This window comes from Orbicella faveolata, unplaced genomic scaffold, assembly GCF_042242905.1.
Source record: "Orbicella faveolata isolate gen_17 unplaced genomic scaffold, um_ofav_v1 contig_25, whole genome shotgun sequence".
NCBI lineage: Eukaryota > Metazoa > Cnidaria > Anthozoa > Scleractinia > Merulinidae > Orbicella > Orbicella faveolata.
In genome coordinates this window covers 20,760,001-20,782,607 of record NW_028301553.1, presented here as the reverse complement: position 1 = coordinate 20,782,607, position 22,607 = coordinate 20,760,001, and the positions used below count along the sequence as shown (strand labels likewise).

Here is a 22,607-nt window from a genome sequence, read left to right as displayed (position 1 = left end):
TTTTTTAGCATATGAACTGTACGTAACACAGTTAAAATATATCAATAAAACAGAAACTAAACAGAAACAGAGACTAAACTAAACGGGGGAAGGATCAATTTTGTTGACCTTTTACAATAAAAAAAATGGGGTTTTGTTTAGGCCGGTCGTCAGTCGATGGTTAACTGGCCGTTTTGTCAGTCGAAATGCGTTTTATTTGCCGTTACCGTTGTGGAGAGGTGGCCGTTGTAGAGAATTTAAAATAAGAGTGAATGTACACTATCCGTTCGGACCAAAAAAAGTGACCGTTGTACAGAGGTGGCCGTTAGTGGAAGTTCGAAAAAGAGTACTACGAGAGTTTACCTTTAGTTAGCCAAAGCAATAAAAACGTAATCAATGTTGACATACCATGAATCACAAAAGGTATTTTGACTTCAAGAGAACTTAAAAAATGTTATTTGAAAATTTTGCTTAGAATTCAAACAAAACCAGTGAAAGAGTACGTAAAAATTACCAGAACAAATTTAACAAAATGTATTGTGAGAAATTTAATTATCTTAAAGGCAACCTGAAATTTTATTGGAGGTTAATAAAGTGAGTAATCAAAACAGTAAATTAAAATCAGAGTTACGTGGATATTGCAAAGAAAATGATAATATAATGTCTGATCCAGAAGAGATAGCTAAAATGTTTAAGGAGTACTTTGTATATGTTGAGGCAAGCCTTGCTGGAAAAATCCCAGAGATTTTTAGGAATCTTCGGGATATGAGATTTTAAGGTAAAAAATTAATGGAATACAGGATATTTGGGGGTATAAATTAATAGGATACGGGCTATTTAGATCAGATGGAACGGGATGTCGAGTGGGAAAATCGTTAATTTTTGCATTCTTAATCTACGGGATGCGGGATATTTTTGCCAAAAAGTAACGGGATATGGGATATAGTAAACACCCGCATATAAAAACGCAAGATTTCGGGGTTCAGGATGATCTAGTTCTTAGGGACCGGTCATTAGTTATCGCCAGGGGGGGGGGGGGGCGAGGATTTTGAGGGGGATCACATGGTTTTCTGAGAAACGGAAGGAGGCATCAAGCGTAATTGACAGGCACAAAGGGGGGGACCAGAATAAAAAAAATGGAATTTCTGGTGGCGGTGGGATCTCCATGAACATTTAACATATAAAACCATGTCAAATGAAAATATGCTATTTAATTATATAATAAAATAATCAATTTTTGCGCATGTCGTATCAGTGACGATGGATTGAAACTGTTTATTTTTTAATATTTCAAATGTCAAAATTCCATGTTTCAAATTCTTTTATAGAGAATCGAATAGAGTCGATGGAAAAGAGTCAATAGAAAAGTTCATTGAACGCGGCCGAACGACGCAAGTCTAAGTTTTTCGCCTATGAAAAGCAAAGAGCAGATCATTTAAAACTAAGGCTGGAAAAAATGCTTCACTTGTCGGAGGTAACGGAAGTGTCTGAGCACAATAAGTCTTTGCTTGCCTGTCGTATGATTCCGACCATCAAAGGCATTTTAAATGTTATTGACGAAGTAGCAAACAGTGATGGCTCAGTTGACACTGGAGATTCCAGAGTTGAATCTATTTAATTTTTGAAAGTAAGCAATGCTTGCAAACAAGGCCTTGAAATAATTAGCGATCTCTGCTTGCCACCCGTGAAGCCAAGATGGGCAGATCTGAAAGATGCCGGACCTGGTGTTGGCGTTTCTAATTATGACATTCGCTTTCGCGATGCTGAGCTGGCTCGAATTCACAACTCGGATTACCGAGTACGATGCCACCGCTCGAGAGGTGACAGCGGGCAAGGCGAGGCCGAACGAACAAACTCGGCCATTTCAGACGCTCTTGTTGACGGTGCAACGCTGGAATGGGAGATGTACCGTCGATTCGAAGATCTCTCTGAAGACGAAATCAAGGCCATGTCTCTCCATTCCTACGAAAAGTACGAAAAAGAGCACACGGAAAAAAACGCTTGGCATGTTTGCAAGCAGGTCGCCGAAAGGATAGACGACGCCCCTGTCCTGAATAATTGCATCAGTAGTAGGCTTAGTGAGTCTTCCGAAGAGTTGTTCTTTTTTAATGCTTCTGAGTTTAATACGTACCGAAATGCTTCAGAAAACAGTAAGGCCGAAATACCTGGTGCGGCCTATTTTAGAAAGATAGAGAGCTTTATTGAGGACCACTATGTCCGAGGAGAGCTCTTTTTTGAATTTTGTCGGGATGCCTGTAATAGCCAAAGAGATGCAAGCTCCACACTCTGTTCCTGGTGTACCAACAACAGATGGGTGGGACCAGTAACAGAGAGAATCCCCCAGCCTGTGCCAGACAAAGAACATCCAGGACATTTTATGGATGTGTACGAAACGCCAACAACAGATCGTACTCCAGACGATTATCAACCGAGGAACTGTCTGAAGGGCTTATACGAACAAAACGCTATCTCTGCGGACAATCCAAACACCGTCGCTGCTTTCTGTGCTACCTACAATGTCGAGGAAAAGCATGTCATTGAATACCTTGGTCATCTAAATGATATAAACATCAGGAAGGATATTAGAACAAGGGAGGCTAACGACAAAAGAAGATTAGAAGAGGAGCTAAAATACAAGGATTACAAGTGGGGCACACTCATTGAGAATGGAAAAGTTGAGAAGCTGAAGGTGAGACAGCTTGACCTTTACCTTTGAGAACATGGCCTGACCACTGTTGGTCTAAAGCTGGACAAGATAAAGGCAATTCGCTGTCATTACTTTAGACCAAAAAGTACAGGCGATGGAAATGAGTTGTCCAGCAGTGAAGAAGAGAGTGAAGAATCAGAGGCGGAGTCTGATGACGAGTCAGATGACGACGAGAATACCGAACAAGATCTTGTCATTGCTGACCTCGATGAACAGTCAACTGTTCGTATACCAGATCTAACTTTTGTACCAGATGAGCAAATAGCTGAAGTTACGGTACAAGCATACACTGAATGAAAAGCCAAAAAAGCAAAGAGGAAACAAGAAAACAAGAAAAAGTCGAAAAAAAAAAACAAAAAAACAAAAAAAACAAAGGCTGATCTAACACTACAGATCAACAGAATAGTCGTCTCATTTCACTCATTTTTGCACTTCCAGATGGCCGAATTACTGCTGAATATGACATGCTCATAGGTACTTGATAGACTCATTAAATTTACACTCTATTAAAAAAGTAACTTTGCACTGTTCAACCATTTGAGATTGTTATATTGCTGCATGTCAGCTGACAACAGATAATGGGATCCAGACTAGAAAATGACACGGATCAAGAGAGACTTTTGAGACTGCGGGATAAGGGCCTCATTATACTGTAAGTACATCATAGATTAAAATTCTACCTGAATGTTAAAAAACACTGAATATACACCTCAAAAGTTGAATATGGGTGCGAAGACATGGGAAGGGGGATCACGACAGCTGTCAACAGTGTTGAGGGGGATCACTTCGGTGATACAACATTTAAAGGGGGGATCGGCCAAATTTCGCCGTGTTCAGCCCAAAATACTCCGCCCCCACCCCCCCTCCCCTCCCCCAGGCGATAAATAATGACCGGTCCCTCATTTATCGGGTGTTTAGTGAGAAAGCTTGCACGTTTATAGAGTGAAACGGTTCACCCAGCCATGAGTGGATTTTAAATTTAACACACACTTATTCATTCAACCAAGAGCGAAAACATATCACATGATCGTGGAGAATGCAAACAATGTCACGCAATCTCACGGTAATAAAATCACAACAGTTTAGGCCAAATTTAGACTAATTTTATACCAAAGATTCAAAGGTTCATGTCTGGATTTAGGAAAAAGGAAAAACCCTTTTCGCCTGACTGCCTTCGATAGCAGATGTGCTGCGCTTGAAAACCCAGGGGGTTCTCCGTTAAAGAAGGTTGCGGCAGAGAGCTCAGGGGCTACCAGCTGATACTTAGCCAGGCCCCCAGGATCTTATCTTATCTTATCCCTAGCTAGAAACCCGTCTACCGCCTGACGAATTGTTTGTTTAGCAAGAAAACTCAGTAATATCGGAACAAACAGTTTTTCTGATAATTCCCAGTATGCAACAATATCAACTTTCCCAATGCCTCAGATGATTTTCCTAACAAACATCTAGCAAACAATCCTCAGCAAGTGCGCCACTGAAAATAATTTAAAAGCGGAAATTTGATTTGAACTGCCGCGCTGGGTCACTTTTTACAAGTTTGCTCTTACTTGAAAGGGATTATAGTTAATGCATTCCCCATCAAGTCGAAGTTCCCAAATAGGAAGAAAGTTTAACTCCGTTTCGGTTTGAAATGCGGAGGGCTGGAAATAGTTTCTTTGAAGAATGGCAATTCCACTAAATCCGACTCGGATGAAGATCAACCAAAACAGAATCGGTCAAGTTGATGGTGTAAAATGTATATTAGGAGCGACTGTTTAAGAATTTCACAAAATCTAACTTAATTACGGCTCGTGGTCTTGAATGCAATGAGGAATACGTTAATCACCGTTAGCGATGCTGCTGTGGTTTTATTCCTTAACCATTGCTGCGATTATAGATCAGCTAAGTCATTGTTCTTGCCACTTGAAGTAAACGAATAAAGCACAATAGAAATAAAACAAGGAAGCATTGGTGCGCCTGTGTTAAATAAAGGACTTATTTAGCTTCCTTTCCTCAGGCTCTAATTGTACCAGAGATCCAGTTCGTAAAAAGAAAGAACGTTTTTCCGATTCAAAACCACTTTTGTAGATTTATCTTGCGTATGTTATCTCGTTAGAGTACGCTCAGAGCCTTTTTTCTATAAATGAAGAGGGTCTTGTTGTATATATTTTAAGTTTTACCATATGGCATTCTTGCATGCACGTGACATTTTTCAGACGTAACATCCTTAAACTACCCAAACCTTTATGAAGCACAAAGGTTCCATCGATTAGTAGCTCTCCCCGTCTTCCTAAAAGAAATCAGCCTGACAGAAAGTCTTTTGGTTAAAAATGAACCCATGCTTGGATAACGTTTGTTGTTGTGTCCGTCTAAGGAGCTTTATGCCCCAATTGGCTTAATTTTGCAGTTGGTATTAAAGCATCGAAAGCCGCTTTTGGTGCTATGATAGGAGGACTTGTAATAGCATTTTCGAGAAAATCTCCAGATGTAGTCGTTCACGGAGCCAAATGTCTGAAATGATTCAGTTCATTTTATTGTGACAATTTAGCACTATCACGTTCATGGGGCAGAGGTCATTCATATTTTTACAACCGAACGTCAATTGTTCGATTCCGCTTTTATCTTTGTTGTGATCACTTTGTTAGTACCTCAGTTAAGTCTAATATATATTCTGTGAATTGTGTTCATTGGTGACTCGAAATGCTCGTGCTGCTAGATAGACTTTGAGGGAAATGAACTGTTCTAATCACAATGTAACTTAACCCAAATTAGTCGAGCACACTTCACTGAGCTATTTTCGCCTATCTTGGTTTAATTTCCTGCAAATTTGTAACCGAACACGTTGACTACGTCGCATTTATCGGAAAAGACTTCTTAATCATTTCACTCTTCCGGGATGCTGCTTTTACTCGGATTATACAACTGCAAATAACTTTCTTATGATATGTGTGACGTAAAATTAAGTAACTTAAATGTCTGCACCTACCTGTAGGCGAAAGTATGAACATGATTAAATATAGAAGACGGGCTGGTGCGAGGAGGTTTTCCGCCATCATCAGCCTGTAGCAAAGCTTATTGTCTAAGCGTTGTTGTCAGATCCAATCGAAGAAACAATGCCTGTCGTTTTTGTAGTTTGGGAGGCAAACGAATTCAGTTGGATGAATACCGTCCCAGCGGTTGCCTCTATTTGGAAAGTCACACTTCAATTAAATTGAATCACTCTGGTCATGCATCAGTAACTGACTCGTCCCAGGACGTCTCTTATGTGAGAGACGACTAGGCAATATAGCTCGTTATATTGTGAACATTGTTTTGGAACAAAACTACCAGTGGCACATTGTATGTGAAATAGAAGATATTCTTCAATATTCTTACCTAGTTTTTATGGTCTTTCCAACATTTTATAGCTACTTTATTGTTGTTTTTGTTTTGTATACAGGGCTGTCCTGAAAACCACTCATGTGACGAATGCACCTTATTTAACAATTGTTCTTATCATAAATTGTTCTTATTTTATTTCAAAGTTAAAACGATGTGGGAAAACCCTATTGCCAAAGGCTAGCGTAAAATAGATGAAAGAAACTAACAGGCCACTAGTGGAATCAGCTTGTCAGTGGGCTGCTTTTGACACAAAAAAGGTACTAAATAAGAGGAAAAAAAAAACATCTAATCTTTCTCCTTTAACCATCACTGTATCAAGGACGGTAATCTCGTTCCCCGATATTTCGGCCGTAAATTTAATAGTAGGGTGGAAAGGGGGTTGTTAAGACATGGCTCGCACTTAAACCTGTACTATTTGCTGAATCTTAAATCATTCTATATAAGCTGATCAATGTAATGAGCAAACAGATTAACTCAGCGTCTATAACGCCGCCATATGAAATTTCTGGTGCAATATATAATTTTTCCAGCAAAATCCTCGGCGTCTACATAGAGTGTAACGCAGTATCCGGTTCCTAAACGACACCAAACGATGATAACACAACGGTTTTAATAATGTCCAGAAAGCCCGCCATTACAAGCCGTAAAACAAAAACACCTATATCCAGGATACATCTCATTCTACTGAGCAAGCCCGAAAGCCTCGGCTATGACATCATAACATTTGTACAGAGAGTTTTCACTCTTTAGTATCAGGTTTTTCAGAAGCTTTAGTCTATAGATGGTCGAGGTTTAGAGAAAGATTTTCTCGGTTTATAGTTTATTTTTGGACATTTTCTAGCAAAACAGGAACTGAGATGAATGAAAAATACATCGCGGTGCCAATTAGGGCTTAGCTGGGAAACTGGGGAGACGCGATGAACGTCGGGTAACTTTCCTGACACAACCCGTGCGATGCTACAAGAGCGAAAAGGAATAAAAAATGTATGGAGTTACTCGATAAGTCTGTATGTTAATTCGATGTGAGACATAAACTGAATTACTCTCTAGATTTCTCACAGTCGAGCTTAAAACATAGGCACGCAAGGCGTGCAAGAGTTATTTTTTTTGTGTGAAGTGTCGGAGATTGGAGCATTCATGGTACCGTAATGATTTGGTTAATTTGACAAGTTTTTTTGGTTGGGATGTTACATCGGTCATGGTAAGATAGCTAAATTGGGGGAGCAGGGATGGCGCAGTGGTGAGAGCACTTGCCTCCCACCAATGTGGCCGGGGTTTGATTCCCGGACCTGACGCCATAAGTGGGTTGAGTTTGTGTTGGTTCTCTTCTCTGCTTCGAGGGTTTTTCTCCGGGTTCTCCAGTTTTCCCCCCTCAGCAAAAACCAACATACAGCTGATTCCAGCTGGCTCTAAGCTGTGCTCCAAGGTCACACATGGACCGTATAGCGGCTGCCAGAGGCGCCAATGTATGCTTTCGGTTCGACCTTGTTGAGCTGCGTCGTTGCTGTACTTTGCGACGGCGATTAGCCGCGACAATTATTATTATTATTATTATTATTATTAAATAGTAAGCCATAAAATGTTTGACTGAACAAACTACAGTAATCTCACACGTCTCCAGATTAATGTAGATACCATCTTATTTTCTAACAGGCAATTTGATTCGTTCTTTGATACAACCCGCACTGTGATTGGTGTGACACGCGCACATGCATAACTCCCTCACTCACCCATCACATATCCCCTCCAACCCCCAAGTGAAATTTTTGCTCAAAAATACTCAAGTTAATTTAGAGACTTTTTCGCATTTTATACGAGTCGTAAGTTTACCTTTTTACACAACACAACACAACACAACACAACTTCACCGAAAATAGAAAGAAAGAGAAAAAAACCTCTGACACGTTGAAAGTCTGATTTAATTAAATTGCACTTTAACTTGGTGCCGCGCAGTCTTCAAAGAACATTTGAACCGTTTTCATACTTTTTACCTTCAAAAATATCGGACTGAAATGAATGCCATCAAATAAAACTTTTAAATTGCTACTGTAGAGACGTAAAAACCGTCCAGAAATGAAAGCTTCTTTTTTGTTTAATATCCTGGAAACAATAGCCGATAACTTGTCAGCTCTAATTGAATTTACTCCCATATAAAAAACAAAAGTGTTGAGTTACCATTTGTTACTAAAGATAGCAAACATCTCGTGCGAAAGAATTGTGACGATTCGTCCCCTCTAATTGAATTTACTCCCTTGTGAAAAACAAGAGTGTCAAATTATACTTTGTAACTAAAAAACAAAAATATCTCGTTATATTTGCATGCAACAAGAACAAAACAATCGTTACCCGCACTTACTATTGTAAACGTTAGAACTGTTTCAAATCTAAAGTCTCGTCCCCTCTAAAACACGTCCTAAGAACTATAAGCGTCGATTCGTGACCTCTAATTGAATTTACTTCTTGTGAAAAACAAAAGTATCAAGTTACCTTTGTAACTAGAAATAAAAATATCTCGTTGCATTTGCATACTACTAACTCACGAACTGTTTCAAACCTCAAGGCTCATCTCGTTCATTTAACTAAAACCCTCAGCCTAACCCACAAAAATGTCGAAGTAAACCCAATATATGAATACTTCCTCCTCTTTTATAGAAGAATAAATATGGCCGTTCTGAACTGGATCGGGATCAAATCTTCTCACATACCATTTACCTTTACAACAAGAAATTTGATTGGCTGTTTATAGTAGATCCAATCTGATTGGTGTGACATACATACATCTCTCACTCACTCACTGACTCACTCACTGACTCACTGACTGACTCACTCATCCATTGACCCGTCTATAACATAGCCGACGCGCCGACTAAGAGGTATTTTTTTTTACAAAAAAATAACTCAAAAATGGGGTAACCGCTGCATTCAACTTTATTGAACGAATATCATCAAACTTGTTGGTTTATTCAGAACCGATCGTAGAGGACATAGTCATTCTTTGGTTATTCTGTAAATTGAGATTTTTACAGGTAAATTTATTATCAAAATGATAAAACTACGACGTTTCGAAGTCATCTTGACTTCATTTCAAGTAGTGGTGCTAGCTTGTCATGAAAGTTCCAATTTAATTGTGTGACAGTTTATCCTATTTTTAAGTTGCGTGATTCGGGGAATCTAGGAATAATAGAAATCGGAAGCACGTGCCTGATAGTCTCAATTAGTTCAGTCGATGATTACCAGTTAATCAGCACCAGATTGTAAACGCGTTTCATCTTATCAACAAAACATGTAAGCTTGCGTGTCAGGTAATATTCCGTGATCAAAGAAACTGTTTAGAAAAGGTTGTAAGCCAATCAAATTAGGTTTCGTTAAGTTTTAAGGAGTGCCGTGTGAGAGCGAGAGAGGAAAGCGAACCTTGTGATCTTAAAATAAACTTGTGAAGTTTGCGAAGAACGGCCTGTTGAGTATTGGCATTCGCAACAAGCTCTTGAAACTACAGCTAACACCTCTACTTGATAATGGAATCAAGATGACTTCGAAACGTCGTAGTTTTATTCTTTTAATATTCATTATCAAATGTATCTCTAAATGTGCTCTTATTAGATTTATTATTAAGATAAATCTGGAACGTAGTCGAAAGCACTGAGCATGTGCACTGCTTAACGTGTCACATTCCTAACACACGATGACGAATTCGACTCCACCAGATGTTCTCTCCCGAAGAATGAGGACACTTGACCACGAGATTAAGTATCACAAATAAAATATCTACTCTAAACTTTCCACACTAAACTACATGTAAGTTAATACGATTTTAAAAACTATCTTTACAAAATCACAGTGTTCTTTTACTTTCTCTGTAGCTGAGGCCCTTATTAGTACTGAACTGTCGTAAATGTTAATGCCTATCCAGAGTCACAACTGTCTTACTGTGAGCTTGTAGCACGGGCACCCACAACAAAAGCGGGAGCAAGCTTTTCAGAACAAAGCTGAGCTATTGTTGCAGGCCTGGCAATCAAAAGTATTCAAAAAGCAGCGCCTTGATTGGCCAAGTCAGCCGATAAAACAGTCATTCAGCTGCGAGATCCTCAATATTTGCATACAAAGTGTTGTCATACTCTTTGAGGTTGACGTACGTCTGTAACAGAACGGTAAATCATATTATAAGTAAGCTGTTATTTTCACGGGCAAATTGACAGTCACAGAGAAGAAGAAAGCTAAAAACGAATAGTAAAAACACAATCCATTATATAATTATCAAAAAGCCTGAACCCCAGCTGCAAAAAGGTTTTCAATTATATTTTGGAAGTCTTGATGTTTTAGCCTAAGTAAACAGTCGTCGTTTCCTATAAATTTTACCGGTCGTCGACGAAACTGACGTGAAAACTGATAACGTAACCCAGCACTACCTATTTCCGACACATCTGCCTTTTCATAGCTTAGTGTTCGGGAGAATTTCGTAGCAATATTTCGGCTGTATTTTGGGGTGAGGTAACAGAGCCCTGTCAGTGGTAAACAGCTCGGCCTTCTGTACGCGGGTTTTTATGACCATGTTTCAGGAATTGAAGACACAACGAAACCGGTTATGACTCAAAATAAAAACTATATATAATGATATTTTCTTCAGGGACAAAGTATAAGCCAGAAAACAAGAAAGCCTCTGGCGCTAGTTAGATCACAGACAGTGTTAATTTTGGATCACTACGGATCGGAAAGAAGGAAGTATAGGCGATCGAGTATGCACCCAAAAGAAGACTTGAGTTCATAATCAAATGAAAAAAAATGAATTGATGGTCTGATGGTTGACTTCAATTGAGTATGAACAGTAGAGAATAATCTTTAAAAGAATAATGAATAAAAACTCTAGAATATCCAAAATTTGTTTAAAAATATTCCCCTGCAACCTTTCCGCCGCGTCTGAACATCGTTACAATCAGTGTATTTACTACATTTTTGTAAACTGCAATTATCACCATGCGGCAGATCACTTTAACAAACAGTGATTGCTTGGAGCAAAGTATTGATTTACGCGAGTGCTCATTGGATTACATGCATGTATTAAGGCATAGGATGCAAAGCTGTGATAAAAGTCGAACTAAAAACTTACAAACTAATACCAAAGGGAAAATAAACATCATCAAATTTGCATTACTGAACATAAATGACAGGTTACAAAGAGTACTTTCAGGTGAGTTTACCTTGTGGTTTCTTTCCATTTCTTTCATCGTTTCCTTTAGTTTGGCAAACGTTGGTCGATCGCTGGGATTTTCTTCCCAACACTTTACCATAGTCTGGTATCTAACAAATAAAAACTTTTAGCAACAGCAAGAGGAGAGGAAAGACGATTTGTAACTACAATTAAATCATTCAAACGACCACATGGCATTCATGATTCAACCGAAATTTTGTTTGTTAGAAATTTACCTGTAGGATCTATTCTTAAAAAAAGACATCTTGTACACCCGACAGTAAAACCTTTTAGCCTTTTTAAAGATAATGTTTATGGGTCTGGCTAACAAATCTGGTAAAAAGAAATAGCTGATAGCTAGCCATTGTATAATCTCTTTTAGTATCACCCAACTAGTGGACTAATGCAAATCCTGGTGCAATCGAGCGTGACGCTTTCTTTCGTTTTATTCCCAAATAAATATCTCTTCAACTTGCATTTGCTAACTTTATTATTGCCTTTTCTGTCCGACTAGTTGGGTGATACTAAAACAATTAGACCCTTCGCCCTCAAGGGCCACGGGTCAATAGCCCATTCGGCTTCGCCTCACGGGCTATGGACCCGTAGCCCGCAAGGTCTACGGGTCTAATTGTTAAATAGCGGGATCTTTGTTTACAATATCTGTTTCCTTACCAAACGCTTCAGTTTCTGATAGAAAGAACCTGATTTATTGAAGACTTGATGTATAACGCGGCTTTAAAAAGTCCAAAGTTATACAAAAACTATATGGGCTCATCAGGACATTTACAACCTAAAAAAAGGTTTGCGGTTTTTGAAACTCAATATCACTTCAATATCACACCCAAAGAGCTAAAACTTTCACCGATTAGTTTCATAAGCTGTCTAAAGAAGGGTGCTAGAAAGGCAAAATAAAAACAATGATCGCAGCAAAGATTCCCCTGAAGACAACAGTATGACGCCAGCGCGTTGCCAGTGATCTGTTTGCTCGTGTTTTGGCAACCATTTTTACCGTGTTATTGCGTCACAACGTTGTCTATTTAAGTGCACACATCGGCTTACTATGCTTCACATAAAAAAATGGGTAACAAGACATGTATTTACAGTTTGTTATCCACATGTTTCGGTTTCGGCATTCTGAATCCTTCCTGAAGTTTCGTTGCGATTTGACGAGGGTTTATTCCTGGATAAGGAGATCCACCTAGATGTGATAAACACAGGCAACATGATGGTTTGCAAGACTCAGTTATAGCTTAAATGTAAATGTTCTGTAACTAAACCTACCTATGGTGAGAATCTCGTACAGCAGCACGCCATAGCTCCAACTGCCAAAACAGACAACATAAATAATACATTACTGGTATCAAAAAATTGTACGGAAAGAGGAGTTGTAAATGTAAATCCGTAAAAAAAGTGGTCATGCACTTAGTTATACAAGCACTAAGCTCAGCTAGTTTACAGGCATGCCACTGAAACAAAGGAAACAATATTTCAAATAAACGTAACAGTTAATAATCCCAACTGGCAGGAGGCAAACCAGATGGCTATTTACAAAGCGTGACCGAGGATTTGAACTCGGAACTACTGAGAAACAAATCCCGCAAGTGGCAGGGTGGAGGCCTTGAACCCGGAACCTCCGGACTACAAAACCAGCGCCCTAAGCCACTCGGCCACGCTGCCTCCTCAAGGAGTTGATGAAACAATGAAGGGAAACAAGGGTTGTTAAAGCCACCACTGCTTGGCTTTTTGTTTCGTTTCCTCAGAAACGAAACGGTATTGTTTTCAGTTCAGGGGTGAACTATTTACATAGTGATTTGTAATATCCAATCAGAGTAAAGTTCGTAATTGTTAATGTAAATACGGTGGAAATTGGGTCATCGCAAGAAAATGTGGCGTTCCGAACATTTCAATTGCTGCTTTATTCGAAAATGGGGAATTACGACTGAAACTCTCGTTTCTCGTTATTAAAATACACAAGAAAACTATACACTGGGCTTCTATTCGGATAGTAATGGTAAAAGGAAGTTTATTTTGGAGGTAGAGAGATCGCCAGACCACGCGATTTCTCCACTAATGTGATATTTTAAGCCCATGGAAGCAGTTCGTTTTGTTTAGTTCAACGAAGAAATGGTACTGTTTTCCGTTTCAGAGTGATTTATTGACATAGTAAGTATGAATGTTATCAGCCAGTAACGCTTGTAATTCACAAGGTAAACATGTTCAAGAAAAATAACTTCTCGAAACTAAATTTTATTTCTTGACACGGAAAGAAAAGGAAATTAAAATGTCATGCAGGTGGAAATAATTGGCGACTTAAATGTTCCTAAGTCTTACTGAAACGATGTATTCTAGAGAAACGAAGATATCTGTTTCCGTGCTTGATTTAAATGTGATTAAGATCACAACTACGGCGACATAATTTTGGCCAATCAGAACACTTGTCAGGAATAACAATCTCGCCCCTTTTCTGTGGCTGTTTACGGGAAAAGAACACGCACTTGGAGCGTTTGGAGGATACTACAGATACGAGATATTGTGGAAGGTAACTAATTCATCGTATTGTAATTTAATTAACGTTGGTATATTGCAAAATAGGCACAACGTGGCTTTCTTATGAGGTTTTCTTCATATGGCAGGTGTCGACATTTTCCAGATTTAGTTGAATTTCTCGAATTTTCCGCCACAATTCCAGTAACTTTACTTCTTAGAGCGCAATTTTAAAAATAAGAAAATTTGTATTTCGACATACCGCGGCATTTCAAGAGCTGGTTTCCATGAAAACACCGATAGCATTTGTATTTTAGCTTCATAATATTCAAGCGAAAGTGTCGTCACACATGAGGCGTCCTTTTTTAAAAGAAAAATATACTGCGTCACTGACAACGAAACGTAGAGCGCCACATGCTTTTGCCTCTCAGCTTTATTTACACAATACTTTGAATTTCTGAAAAATTTGGCGGGGCTGTGCGGCCCGCTACCCAAAGCACTTACCCTATTTAAGACCAAAGTCTGCGATTTTTCTAACCTATTTATGGCCTGACCCTTAAATTAATACCCTGTTTCAGACCTGCCGTAGTTCTCTAGGTCAGAATGATGTTAAAGGTATTGTGAATGGCTTTAGTTGCTGGTCTTATCGATAATGATGAAAAAAGTAGCTTCTTCTAAAAAAACATACCGAATTCAAGACTAGAGTGCAAAAACCATACCCAGTTTGAGACCAAAATTACCAAAATCGATATTCTACTTCTGACTAAAATGTCTTAAAAAACACGTCCCTCTGACGTTGGACATACCTATATAGCCGATGTAAGGGAGCCCCCCTCCCCTAGGGCAGAGTCAAAGTGAAGTATCACAAGAAAATACATTTCGAAGCGCGTTGACTGTAATAGCCGATACATGTGTGGACAACTTAAATTAATTGGCCCTTTCTCTTTTACAATAGGTTCAGTACTAAACCTTACCTGACCGAAAAACCCCAGGCTCTGACAACTGAGCAGATCAGTGGGGTGCAAAGCGGCGCATTAGCACATATCCCTCTCACCCCAGGACTTCTCATGCACAAGATATCCAAACCCCGACCTTTCTCAGACTTTCAATACCTTTCCGGAAACGAAACAGCATGTCTTTCTGAAAAATAGCTCCTTGTTGATATTGCCAGTCATGTTTCTCAGTCTGTTGAGCAAACTGTAATTTCCAAGAAGTCGATCTTTTTAGAGAATCGCTTTGTCATAGATCTAGATATACATTTTTTAAATCAAGACTTGCGGTCAAAAACATTTTTCATAGCTTTAAGAATTATTGCATCCAGTTATTATGTCAGAATAAACTTCTTTAATTGTGAATAGCTTTTACCAACTCTACACGAAACGCGTGTTTTGGGCCGTCAAGGGAATACGTGAATATCCAATCAAAACGGGAGGGAGAGGGGGAGGGGAAAAAAACGGTTCATAACGGGCCTAGGCATGTCTGGATATTTTTGGTGCAATGGCTGCTCAAATTTGTACAAATATTGAGCAACAATTTATGAGTAAACCACGAGACCTTCAACATCTCCACTCACGTTTCCTTATGCACCCTCCATGAAGTATATATATTGGGCAACCATCACGATATTATCACAGAAAATTAATTAGCCTTATGTTCCTCGGTCAATTTTCAAAACCAGTGACCTCCCTTTGTTCTTTCTTTTATTCTCAGTCATTCTAGTTTGGTTTAAACGTCGACCCACCTCTCCATCGTCTCTAACCTCGAAGGTCATTCTGTACAGTTTGCTTGTGGGGATCGGAGTTCCAAGGAGTCCAAGATTTTTCTTTGCCTCTAGCGGCAGCCCATTTCCTTTCTACAGGCGAAACGCTCAGCAGGAAACTCCAGTGTCTTTTTTATTATTGGTTTTTTAAAAAGAATCAAAAGCGTTTATGAGCACCTGGTAAAAATCTTATCCTTTATGAGCTTTTATAAACCCTTGAAAAACAACTGCACGTGGAGACAAATGTTGTTAAGTCGTTGTTTAGCACTTACACGTCACTTTGTGTTGTGTATGTTCCATATAACAAAGCTTCATAAGCAGTCCACTTAACAGGCAACCGGCCCTGAGAGAAAAATAAATCAATAAACAACTTAACCAGAAGTCTTTACGCTATCCTATGATATTCGTCGGATGTTTATCAGTAGTCCCATTCTGTCAGGCTTATGTACTCACTCGACTTTGTTTGGTGTAAATATCATCTTGCTGAACATTCCTCGCCATCCCAAAATCTGTCACCTTACATTTCTCTCCTTCACCAACAAGAACATTTCTGGCCGCCAAGTCACGATGGATTATCTGAAACAGATGTCGTTTTTAGTTAATCTGCTTTACTGCTATTGGGTTAAATAATTTCCTATTTCGAAAATACCCTTTCAGTCACTGAATTGCAATTATTATAGGTTTTTACCTTCCTCGACGACAAATAAGCCATCCCGTCAGCTATCTGGCACGCAAATCTCATCAACTGCTTTGAAGTTAGGTTGGTTTCCGGCTTTCTATCCGGGTTATTAAAATACGTGTCATTGAGCCCACGACTCTTTCTCAAATAACCCAGTAGATCACCGTACGGCACATACTCAATAAGGACCAGTAGCGGATCTAAAAGAAAGGAGATACAGCCATCACGTAAAGCGCAAAAAGAAAACGAAGATTTGAATTGACTTCATGGCTAGAGCATTAGCGAATAGGCTCGATTTCCGCCGCTTTCTCGAGTCAGGTCTACGTTCCCCCCCGAGAAGAGACGGCTGGACGCGTGAGCGACGAAGCATGTCTGTGACGTAAATTCATAATTTAATTCTTGCGGCGCTTCAGGTGGTGGCCGGGAATGTCACCTGATGACAATCATAGGCAGGTCCACATGACGCCTACGGCTCGTAAAATTTGTGGCGTTTTCGCAACTTCCTTTAATTTTGGTCCTCCAACCTATTTTGTTTCACATTATTGTTGGGGAAGGACATTACATGTTGTGTTCTATAGAAGAGTTTTTTTTCTTTCTTTTTTTAAAAAAAGTAGAGCAGAGCTGTTTGACTATGGTGTAGCAACTGTCATGTCAAAGGTCACGCACATGATGTTGTATGGTGTGCGTGGTGTTGACACCATGTTTATGTTTTGCTAGTTCGCTTTGCTTCGGCTTATTTAAAAATTTAATTTTGTCTGGCTTCGCCAGAGACTGGTGTCGCTTCCCTTCAAGAAGACTGCCGTGCACATCAATTCGACTGAGTGTTTTGTTTCTTGAGATCGATGTTTGCGTTTATCCCTCTCTTCGTTGACTTTGTTCGTTAAGGCTGTTGACTATTTTGCGTGTTGTATATGCCACTATGGTTTAGATCAGGCAAGATTTCATCAGTTGACGGTATTTAGTTAAATGTCCCACTAATGCGATCGCACTTCATATCGCACAACTTCTTTGCTACTGCGAGAAAGCTAATTTATGCAGCCTGCTCGATTCAGGCAGGCAGATTTCTTGTTGGTTGAAAGTAACAATGTGAAGTCCACGAGTCCAGCCGTGAGTTCGGGGGAGGAGCGCGGGCTCCTTTCCCGAACAGCGGCTGGTAATCGAGCCTAATTAGCGAAGAGAGGAAGTGTTTTTTTCGCACTGATGTAAAGTACTCAAGAAAAGACTTATTTACGTGTAGTTCATTTTACAACTTAAATGCCGGTTATGAGCCCTCTAAGTGTTCCTCTCTTATAAGAATCCCTGGTTAAAGACCCAGCTGTTTGCTAATGAAGGTCGGGTTTCCAAAAAATGTAAGCCTTCCCCAGTGTATCCGTGTTATCTCCTCACAGAACATTGCACTTCAAATACAAATAGGCCTAGGAAGGTTTTTAGTCAATTCTGAAATGTGAAGTGAAACAACGAGCTTATTTGGTAGTCAAGCTGTCTTTCTTAATAATCTATAAGCGAATTTTGTTTACACGCTCTTAAAAATTGAAGAATACGCCCATATTAACGTGTTCCAATGATATTTTAAGAGCATTTCCCTTACCCGACTCAGTAACGCATCCTATCAGCTTGATCACGTGAGGATGAGGCTTCAGTTTTTTCATCACCTCAAGTTCTGACAGCAGGTCTATCCGGTCGGATTCAGGAGCGTTGTCTATTTGAGGCAAATGAAATTAACAATAACATGTTAGTCAATGAACGAATGAACGAATAAACGAATGTATCAATCAAACAATCGATTGATCAATCGATCAATTCAATGAATCCTGTTCAACGATAACTCGATTCTAGAAAAAGAAGAATTCAAATAGACCATTTTCGATATATTAAAATTCTAACTTGGCTCCGAGGCTTCGGGGAATAAAACAAAAGGAATTACATCGAGTTTAAGTGATGAATAATTAATTTCTTTTGTTTTATTCCTCCAAGCCTCGGAGCCATGTTAGAATTTTAATATATTGAAAATGGTCTATTGTCTCTTTAACTAAAAGTTTTCTATATAACCTTTCAACATTTTCACAGCCACAGTTATGACCCTTTGGCTGCCATAGATGTTCTTAGCTGTTGCCTCAGCGACTTGGGAGAAAGCCCCCTTTCCGATATTTTTAATGATATCGACTTGCTCTCGACCGATCTCCCAGCTTCTTGTTGAAGGATGAAGCGGCATGTAGTCTCCACCACTGTTAGGAATCTCGTAGGTTGTGCTGGTAGTGTCACTTGTTTCTGTGGACTGAACTTCTGCTTCGTGGTGGTCAACAGGGCTCTTGAAAGGACAAAAAATAAGTTATGAAACTTAAAGACAAAACTAACTTCATCAGCGTAATAGCAGCTGCGTCGTATGCTCATAAATGATTCGAACCCGTTTGGGGGGAGTGGAGGGTGGACACCACTAAGAAGTACCAATTCTAAAACAACACATTAGCTGAAACTTTCATAATTTTCGATACCGATAGATACGACTGCTTCGAACACCCTTTACTTGTAAAGTATATGAAAGTATTGTCATAAATCGGTTGATTGTCAAATATCCCCTGTCATATTTTTTTCGGCTCAATATCCTAAAAGATACCGCGAAAGCTCCCGCTGTGGACTGCTTAAGGCTTGACACCATAAGAGGTACCACAACTGCCTTTTCAACCCCAAAAGGTACGACGAACACACCCGTTCTTCTTATATGGCAGTTCTCTTTTCGAATATTCAAAGGAATTCATTTTATTTATCAGAAAGAAAATTTCCTTCCTTTATCTATGCCAACCTGTTTCTGCTAGAAACAGCTTTTTCCGTGAGCCTATACCGAAAGAGAAATGGAAAGAACAACTTACCATCTGAATGGAATCTGCACGTGACGAAGACCTGCCAATGCTGCAATTAGAAAACATTTCATTTTAAATTCTTAACTCTTTGAAATAAGTACTGTTGTTGCTTCCTAAGTGTCTAGTTCAATTAAAACTTTCCCTAAGGCAAAGGATAAACTATACAAACATATGAGATTTTTTCACCACTGAACTTTGATTGTTGTACTCACCGTTGTCCAGACTTAGGAATTGCTGAAAAACAAGAAAGTGTCCTGAGAATGACAAAATATATAAAGAAACGAATTGGGCTTCTTTAAAAAACTTTCATGTCACGATGCCTTCACAAGAGATCTCTTTTTAGGAATTTTGTCGACTATTTTAAGAAACAGCATGAGTAAGAGAATCCGTAACATTTTAGTTAAGCTCGTATCTTAGGCATCCGAGACTTTTCCCGTTGCATGCTTGGATCGGCCCGAGCCCAACTTGACATGGAGTCCGGAAGGTTCTAGTTAGGATGGACTTACGGGAACACTCTGCCCAGAAGGGCTAAATATCACGATGAGGATGTATAAAATGGGTAGGGAATTTCATGATTTGAACGGCAGAAAAGGATAGGAAAAGTGTCCTGTAGGGGCCATTTCAGACAAAGGTAACGACTAATTCATTCAAGTATGAGGAATTGAGTGTAATTCCGCTTGGACGACTCGATACCTTTGTTAATTTAAATTGTAGTAAGGCATCTGATACGATTACCTGGACCTCGACGTATTCTCCAGTGGATAACGCTAATAACAACTATGATTATCACCAATAGGATTATGACACTGAGATAAACAGCATGAAGAATCTCCAATTCTTTGTCGCACCTAACAAGTGATAATATTCATAATAAACGTTAGAAATACGAACACGTGTTCAGTTATGCAGGTATACACCGAATTGTTTCAGTACCTGTTTGATTCTGGTTCGAAGTGGATCTAGTGGACTCTACAATAACAGGAAAGAAGACAGAATTAGGATTGACACTAAAAACAGTACTCGAAGATAATAATACTAACTATTCTGTAAGGATTCAGATTAATCTATTTACTGTACAATGTTACTCATTTGTTTTGAAGAAAAGAAATTTGGAGATCAAAAACTAGTTAAATAATTTGTATTTTGTTATTATTGTACCTCCTAAAACTCTGATCCTCTTTATATCGTGCTTTTCTTTCAAACTTTCTCCATATTTGTTGGTTGCAGTCACCACTAAGTCATACCGCTGGCCTTTTCTGAGTGTGACGACGTAAGCATGGATAGAGACATCATAAATGACCTCAATCTTTATCCAGGTTCCTACGGTATCGTTACTTGTAACGTTTCGAATATACACAGTGTATCGTGTGATGTCCGCTCCATTGCTGCTTGGCGTTGTCCATTTTATGACCACTTCATCGCTGTGTATTTCGGCAGGCAGGTCTATGATGTCTGGTGTTCCGGGAATTCCTGAGTAAAAACAATATTCAAGATACTGTTTGCTAATAGTCGGATAAAATTTGAAATGTTGCCCCATTCTTTCCGAAATAGTAGTTTAAGGGACATCTTCCCTTCATCAAGGTTGAACATTCAATTACGGAAAGCTTCTGAATATCTTACCGATAACCTTTGTTCTGATAGTCTTTTGCACAGGTGCACCTTCAAAGACAGCATTTCTGGCAAACACCTTCACGTTGTACTCGGTATTTCGCTCCAAATCTCCAACAGACAGACTGGTTATTCCAGGGTCAGTAATATTAACATTCTTTATCTCACTGCTACCCTTTAGTATAACCACTCGGTATGCTGTGATAGGATTCCCTCCATCAACAGTTGGTGCAGTCCATTTTACTTTTAGTGAAGTGGCTTGAATGTCTGTGGCTGAAGATATGATGACCGAGGATCCTGGTTCTTCTAAGGAAATCAAAAGAAGAAATTTGATTTGCATCATTATATCTCGCTTTGTATTGAAATGAAGTTGACAGTATGTTGTGACAATCCCTCACCCTGATCGTTAAATTAGTGGTAACGACGTCTTTTGAATGTGGAAACCTGTAACAACCAGGGAAAAGAATCCTTTATTTCCGGATTTTAATTTTCAATTTTTAACTTCCATGGCTGTTAATACTGTTCAGGTTTAAAACCAAAATATGTAATCGAAACGTCACGTCAGTGTTAACTTTCTACAGCACTTAAGCGAACTGGTTAACTTTTAGATGATAAGAGAAAGGGGCTTTTATATAGCTGGACTATTAAGCTCAAATACTTTGTTAAGCTGACACATACGTATTTGTTCCAGAGTCAGCGAGACGTCTTTTAAAGAATCAAGGCCATTGTAAGCGACACACTTGTATTCACCAAAATTTTTTTCATCATTTAAGGACACCTCCACTGTACTTTCTTTAGCTGTGACTATGTTCAGTTCATTTCCATCAGGTTTGTGCCAGATAAGTGTTGGTGCAGGAACACCATCTGATACACACTTCAACGTCACTTTCTGACCAATCCAAGACTTTGCAGCTGATGAAGTAACACTTACTATTTCTGCCGGGTCTGTGGAAAAAAAAAATTTCACTTCAGAGCTTAGGCAAAAGGAACTCCACCCAAAATTTTAAAGCTTATCTTCGATGTCTAATTGGGAAAGTCCGCAAGATAATTAAACTTTGGTGTGCCTTTTAAAACAGCCAAGTCGAAAGATAGAGATAAAACTGTGCATAATGAACATGTAATAATAATTCAGACTCACAACGAACCACCAAGATTTCTTTGTGAGATTTTGTTCCTGCTGAGTTGTTAGCTGTACATGTATACAGTCCATCATCTGTCCTCTTTATTTGATCGAAGTTCAAATACGCTGTTTTCCTCCCGGAACTTTTTATTTCTCCATTTCGTATCCATGATACTTCCGGGTCTGGTTTTCCAGTCGCTGTGCAACTGATATTGACTGAAGATTCTTCAATGTAACTTCCGTTTATTGATGGTGGGCTGATAACAGGTATTTCTACGAAGAAAGGAAATTGTTGAGCAGTGTTAAAAAAAAAAAAAGGATTACAGCTAGTACCTAACAATCAATCGGAAGAGACCGTGTTTTACCTCTTTTCCAAACACCGCGAAGGGAGTCGAAAATACGACATGAAGCGGAGTATTTTTGACTAACTTCGAGGTGTTTGATATATCTTCTCAATCGGACACTAAAACTAAAACTACGCGGGGAAAACGGAAAAAGAAACTGCAAACATGTATGCTTATTTAGATGTTTTATTAAAGGCAAGTCAAACAATAGCAAGAAGCCATTTTCCAGTAAGGACAAAAAGGTACCTCGAGTGAATGATGATACCGATGGTGACAATGATTCACAGAGTTTTTTTTCAATTTAATTACTGTCGCAAGTAATTCGAATTTGCTTTGGTGCAGCTTTACTACGTTCTTTGATTGGTTTAAGATGTTTCTGCGCCTCCTAATCAACCAATCATATGCAAAACTTGAACTTATTGTGACTCGGTATGTACTTCTCCCGCGCCAGATACGTGTATTTGATACGAGTCTTTATAGGTTCACTTTGTTGTTTTTGTCCGTTGCAGTTGCTAATCACTTAA

The 22,607-nt window shown here is 39.1% G+C and overlaps 3 protein-coding genes and 1 pseudogene across 5 annotated transcripts in view; 1 reads left to right on the top strand and 3 right to left on the bottom strand.

Moving 5' to 3' along the window:
- Positions 1-5,898, bottom strand: part of LOC110054019 (tyrosine kinase receptor Cad96Ca-like) — a 33,963-nt gene extending 28,065 nt beyond the window's left edge. The window contains exon 1 of one of the 2 annotated variants that reach the window (XM_089294359.1): positions 5,652-5,898. In XM_089294359.1, the coding sequence (XP_089150485.1) occupies positions 5,652-5,721 (70 nt within the window). In that variant the 5' untranslated portion in view covers positions 5,722-5,898. The remainder of the gene's footprint in view (positions 1-5,651) is intronic. The other variant, XM_089294358.1, reaches the window with a different exon arrangement.
- On the top strand, positions 1,892-3,024 carry LOC149109359 (uncharacterized; annotated as a pseudogene).
- A 3,688-nt stretch (positions 5,899-9,586) lies between the features above and the next one.
- LOC110059731 (tyrosine kinase receptor Cad96Ca-like) lies at positions 9,587-19,919 on the bottom strand. Of its 2 annotated transcripts, XM_089294350.1 has the most exons (11): positions 19,224-19,919; positions 19,021-19,060; positions 18,203-18,461; positions 17,742-17,852; positions 16,163-16,353; positions 15,928-16,050; positions 15,747-15,817; positions 12,513-12,553; positions 12,333-12,429; positions 11,242-11,341; positions 9,587-10,181 (listed from the first exon to the last, which is right to left on the bottom strand). In XM_089294350.1, the coding sequence occupies exons 2-11, from the start codon at positions 19,021-19,023 to the stop codon at positions 10,113-10,115; spliced, it is 1,065 nt and encodes a 354-aa protein (XP_089150476.1). In that variant the 5' UTR covers positions 19,024-19,060; positions 19,224-19,919; the 3' UTR covers positions 9,587-10,112. The 2 variants fall into 2 exon arrangements, with proteins under 2 accessions (XP_089150476.1, XP_089150475.1); XM_089294349.1 differs by lacking the exon at positions 19,224-19,919 and having other exon boundaries at positions 19,021-19,217.
- A 75-nt stretch (positions 19,920-19,994) lies between these two features.
- LOC149109357 (neural cell adhesion molecule 2-like) overlaps positions 19,995-22,607 on the bottom strand; it is a 9,416-nt gene continuing 6,803 nt past the window's right edge. The window contains exons 3-6 of the mRNA XM_089294330.1: positions 21,758-22,012; positions 21,298-21,564; positions 20,632-20,925; positions 19,995-20,481 (exon numbers count right to left, since the gene is read on the bottom strand). Of these exons, the coding sequence (XP_089150456.1) occupies positions 20,135-20,481; positions 20,632-20,925; positions 21,298-21,564; positions 21,758-22,012 (1,163 nt within the window). The 3' untranslated portion in view covers positions 19,995-20,134. The remainder of the gene's footprint in view (positions 20,482-20,631; positions 20,926-21,297; positions 21,565-21,757; positions 22,013-22,607) is intronic.

Bases quoted from the DNA above. Each gene is read 5' to 3' on its own strand.
- LOC110059731 (XM_089294349.1), bottom strand. From the start codon at position 19,077: ATGTTTTCTAATTGCAGCATTGGCAGGTCTTCGTCACGTGCAGATTCC. The intron at 12,554-15,746 runs GTAAGTGCTAAA...CTGTTTTGGCAG, and splicing joins TACACAACACAAAGTGACGT to TTGGAGCTATGGCGTGCTGC. The intron at 12,430-12,512 runs GTAGGTTTAGTT...TATCACATCTAG, and splicing joins GTACGAGATTCTCACCATAG to GTGGATCTCCTTATCCAGGA.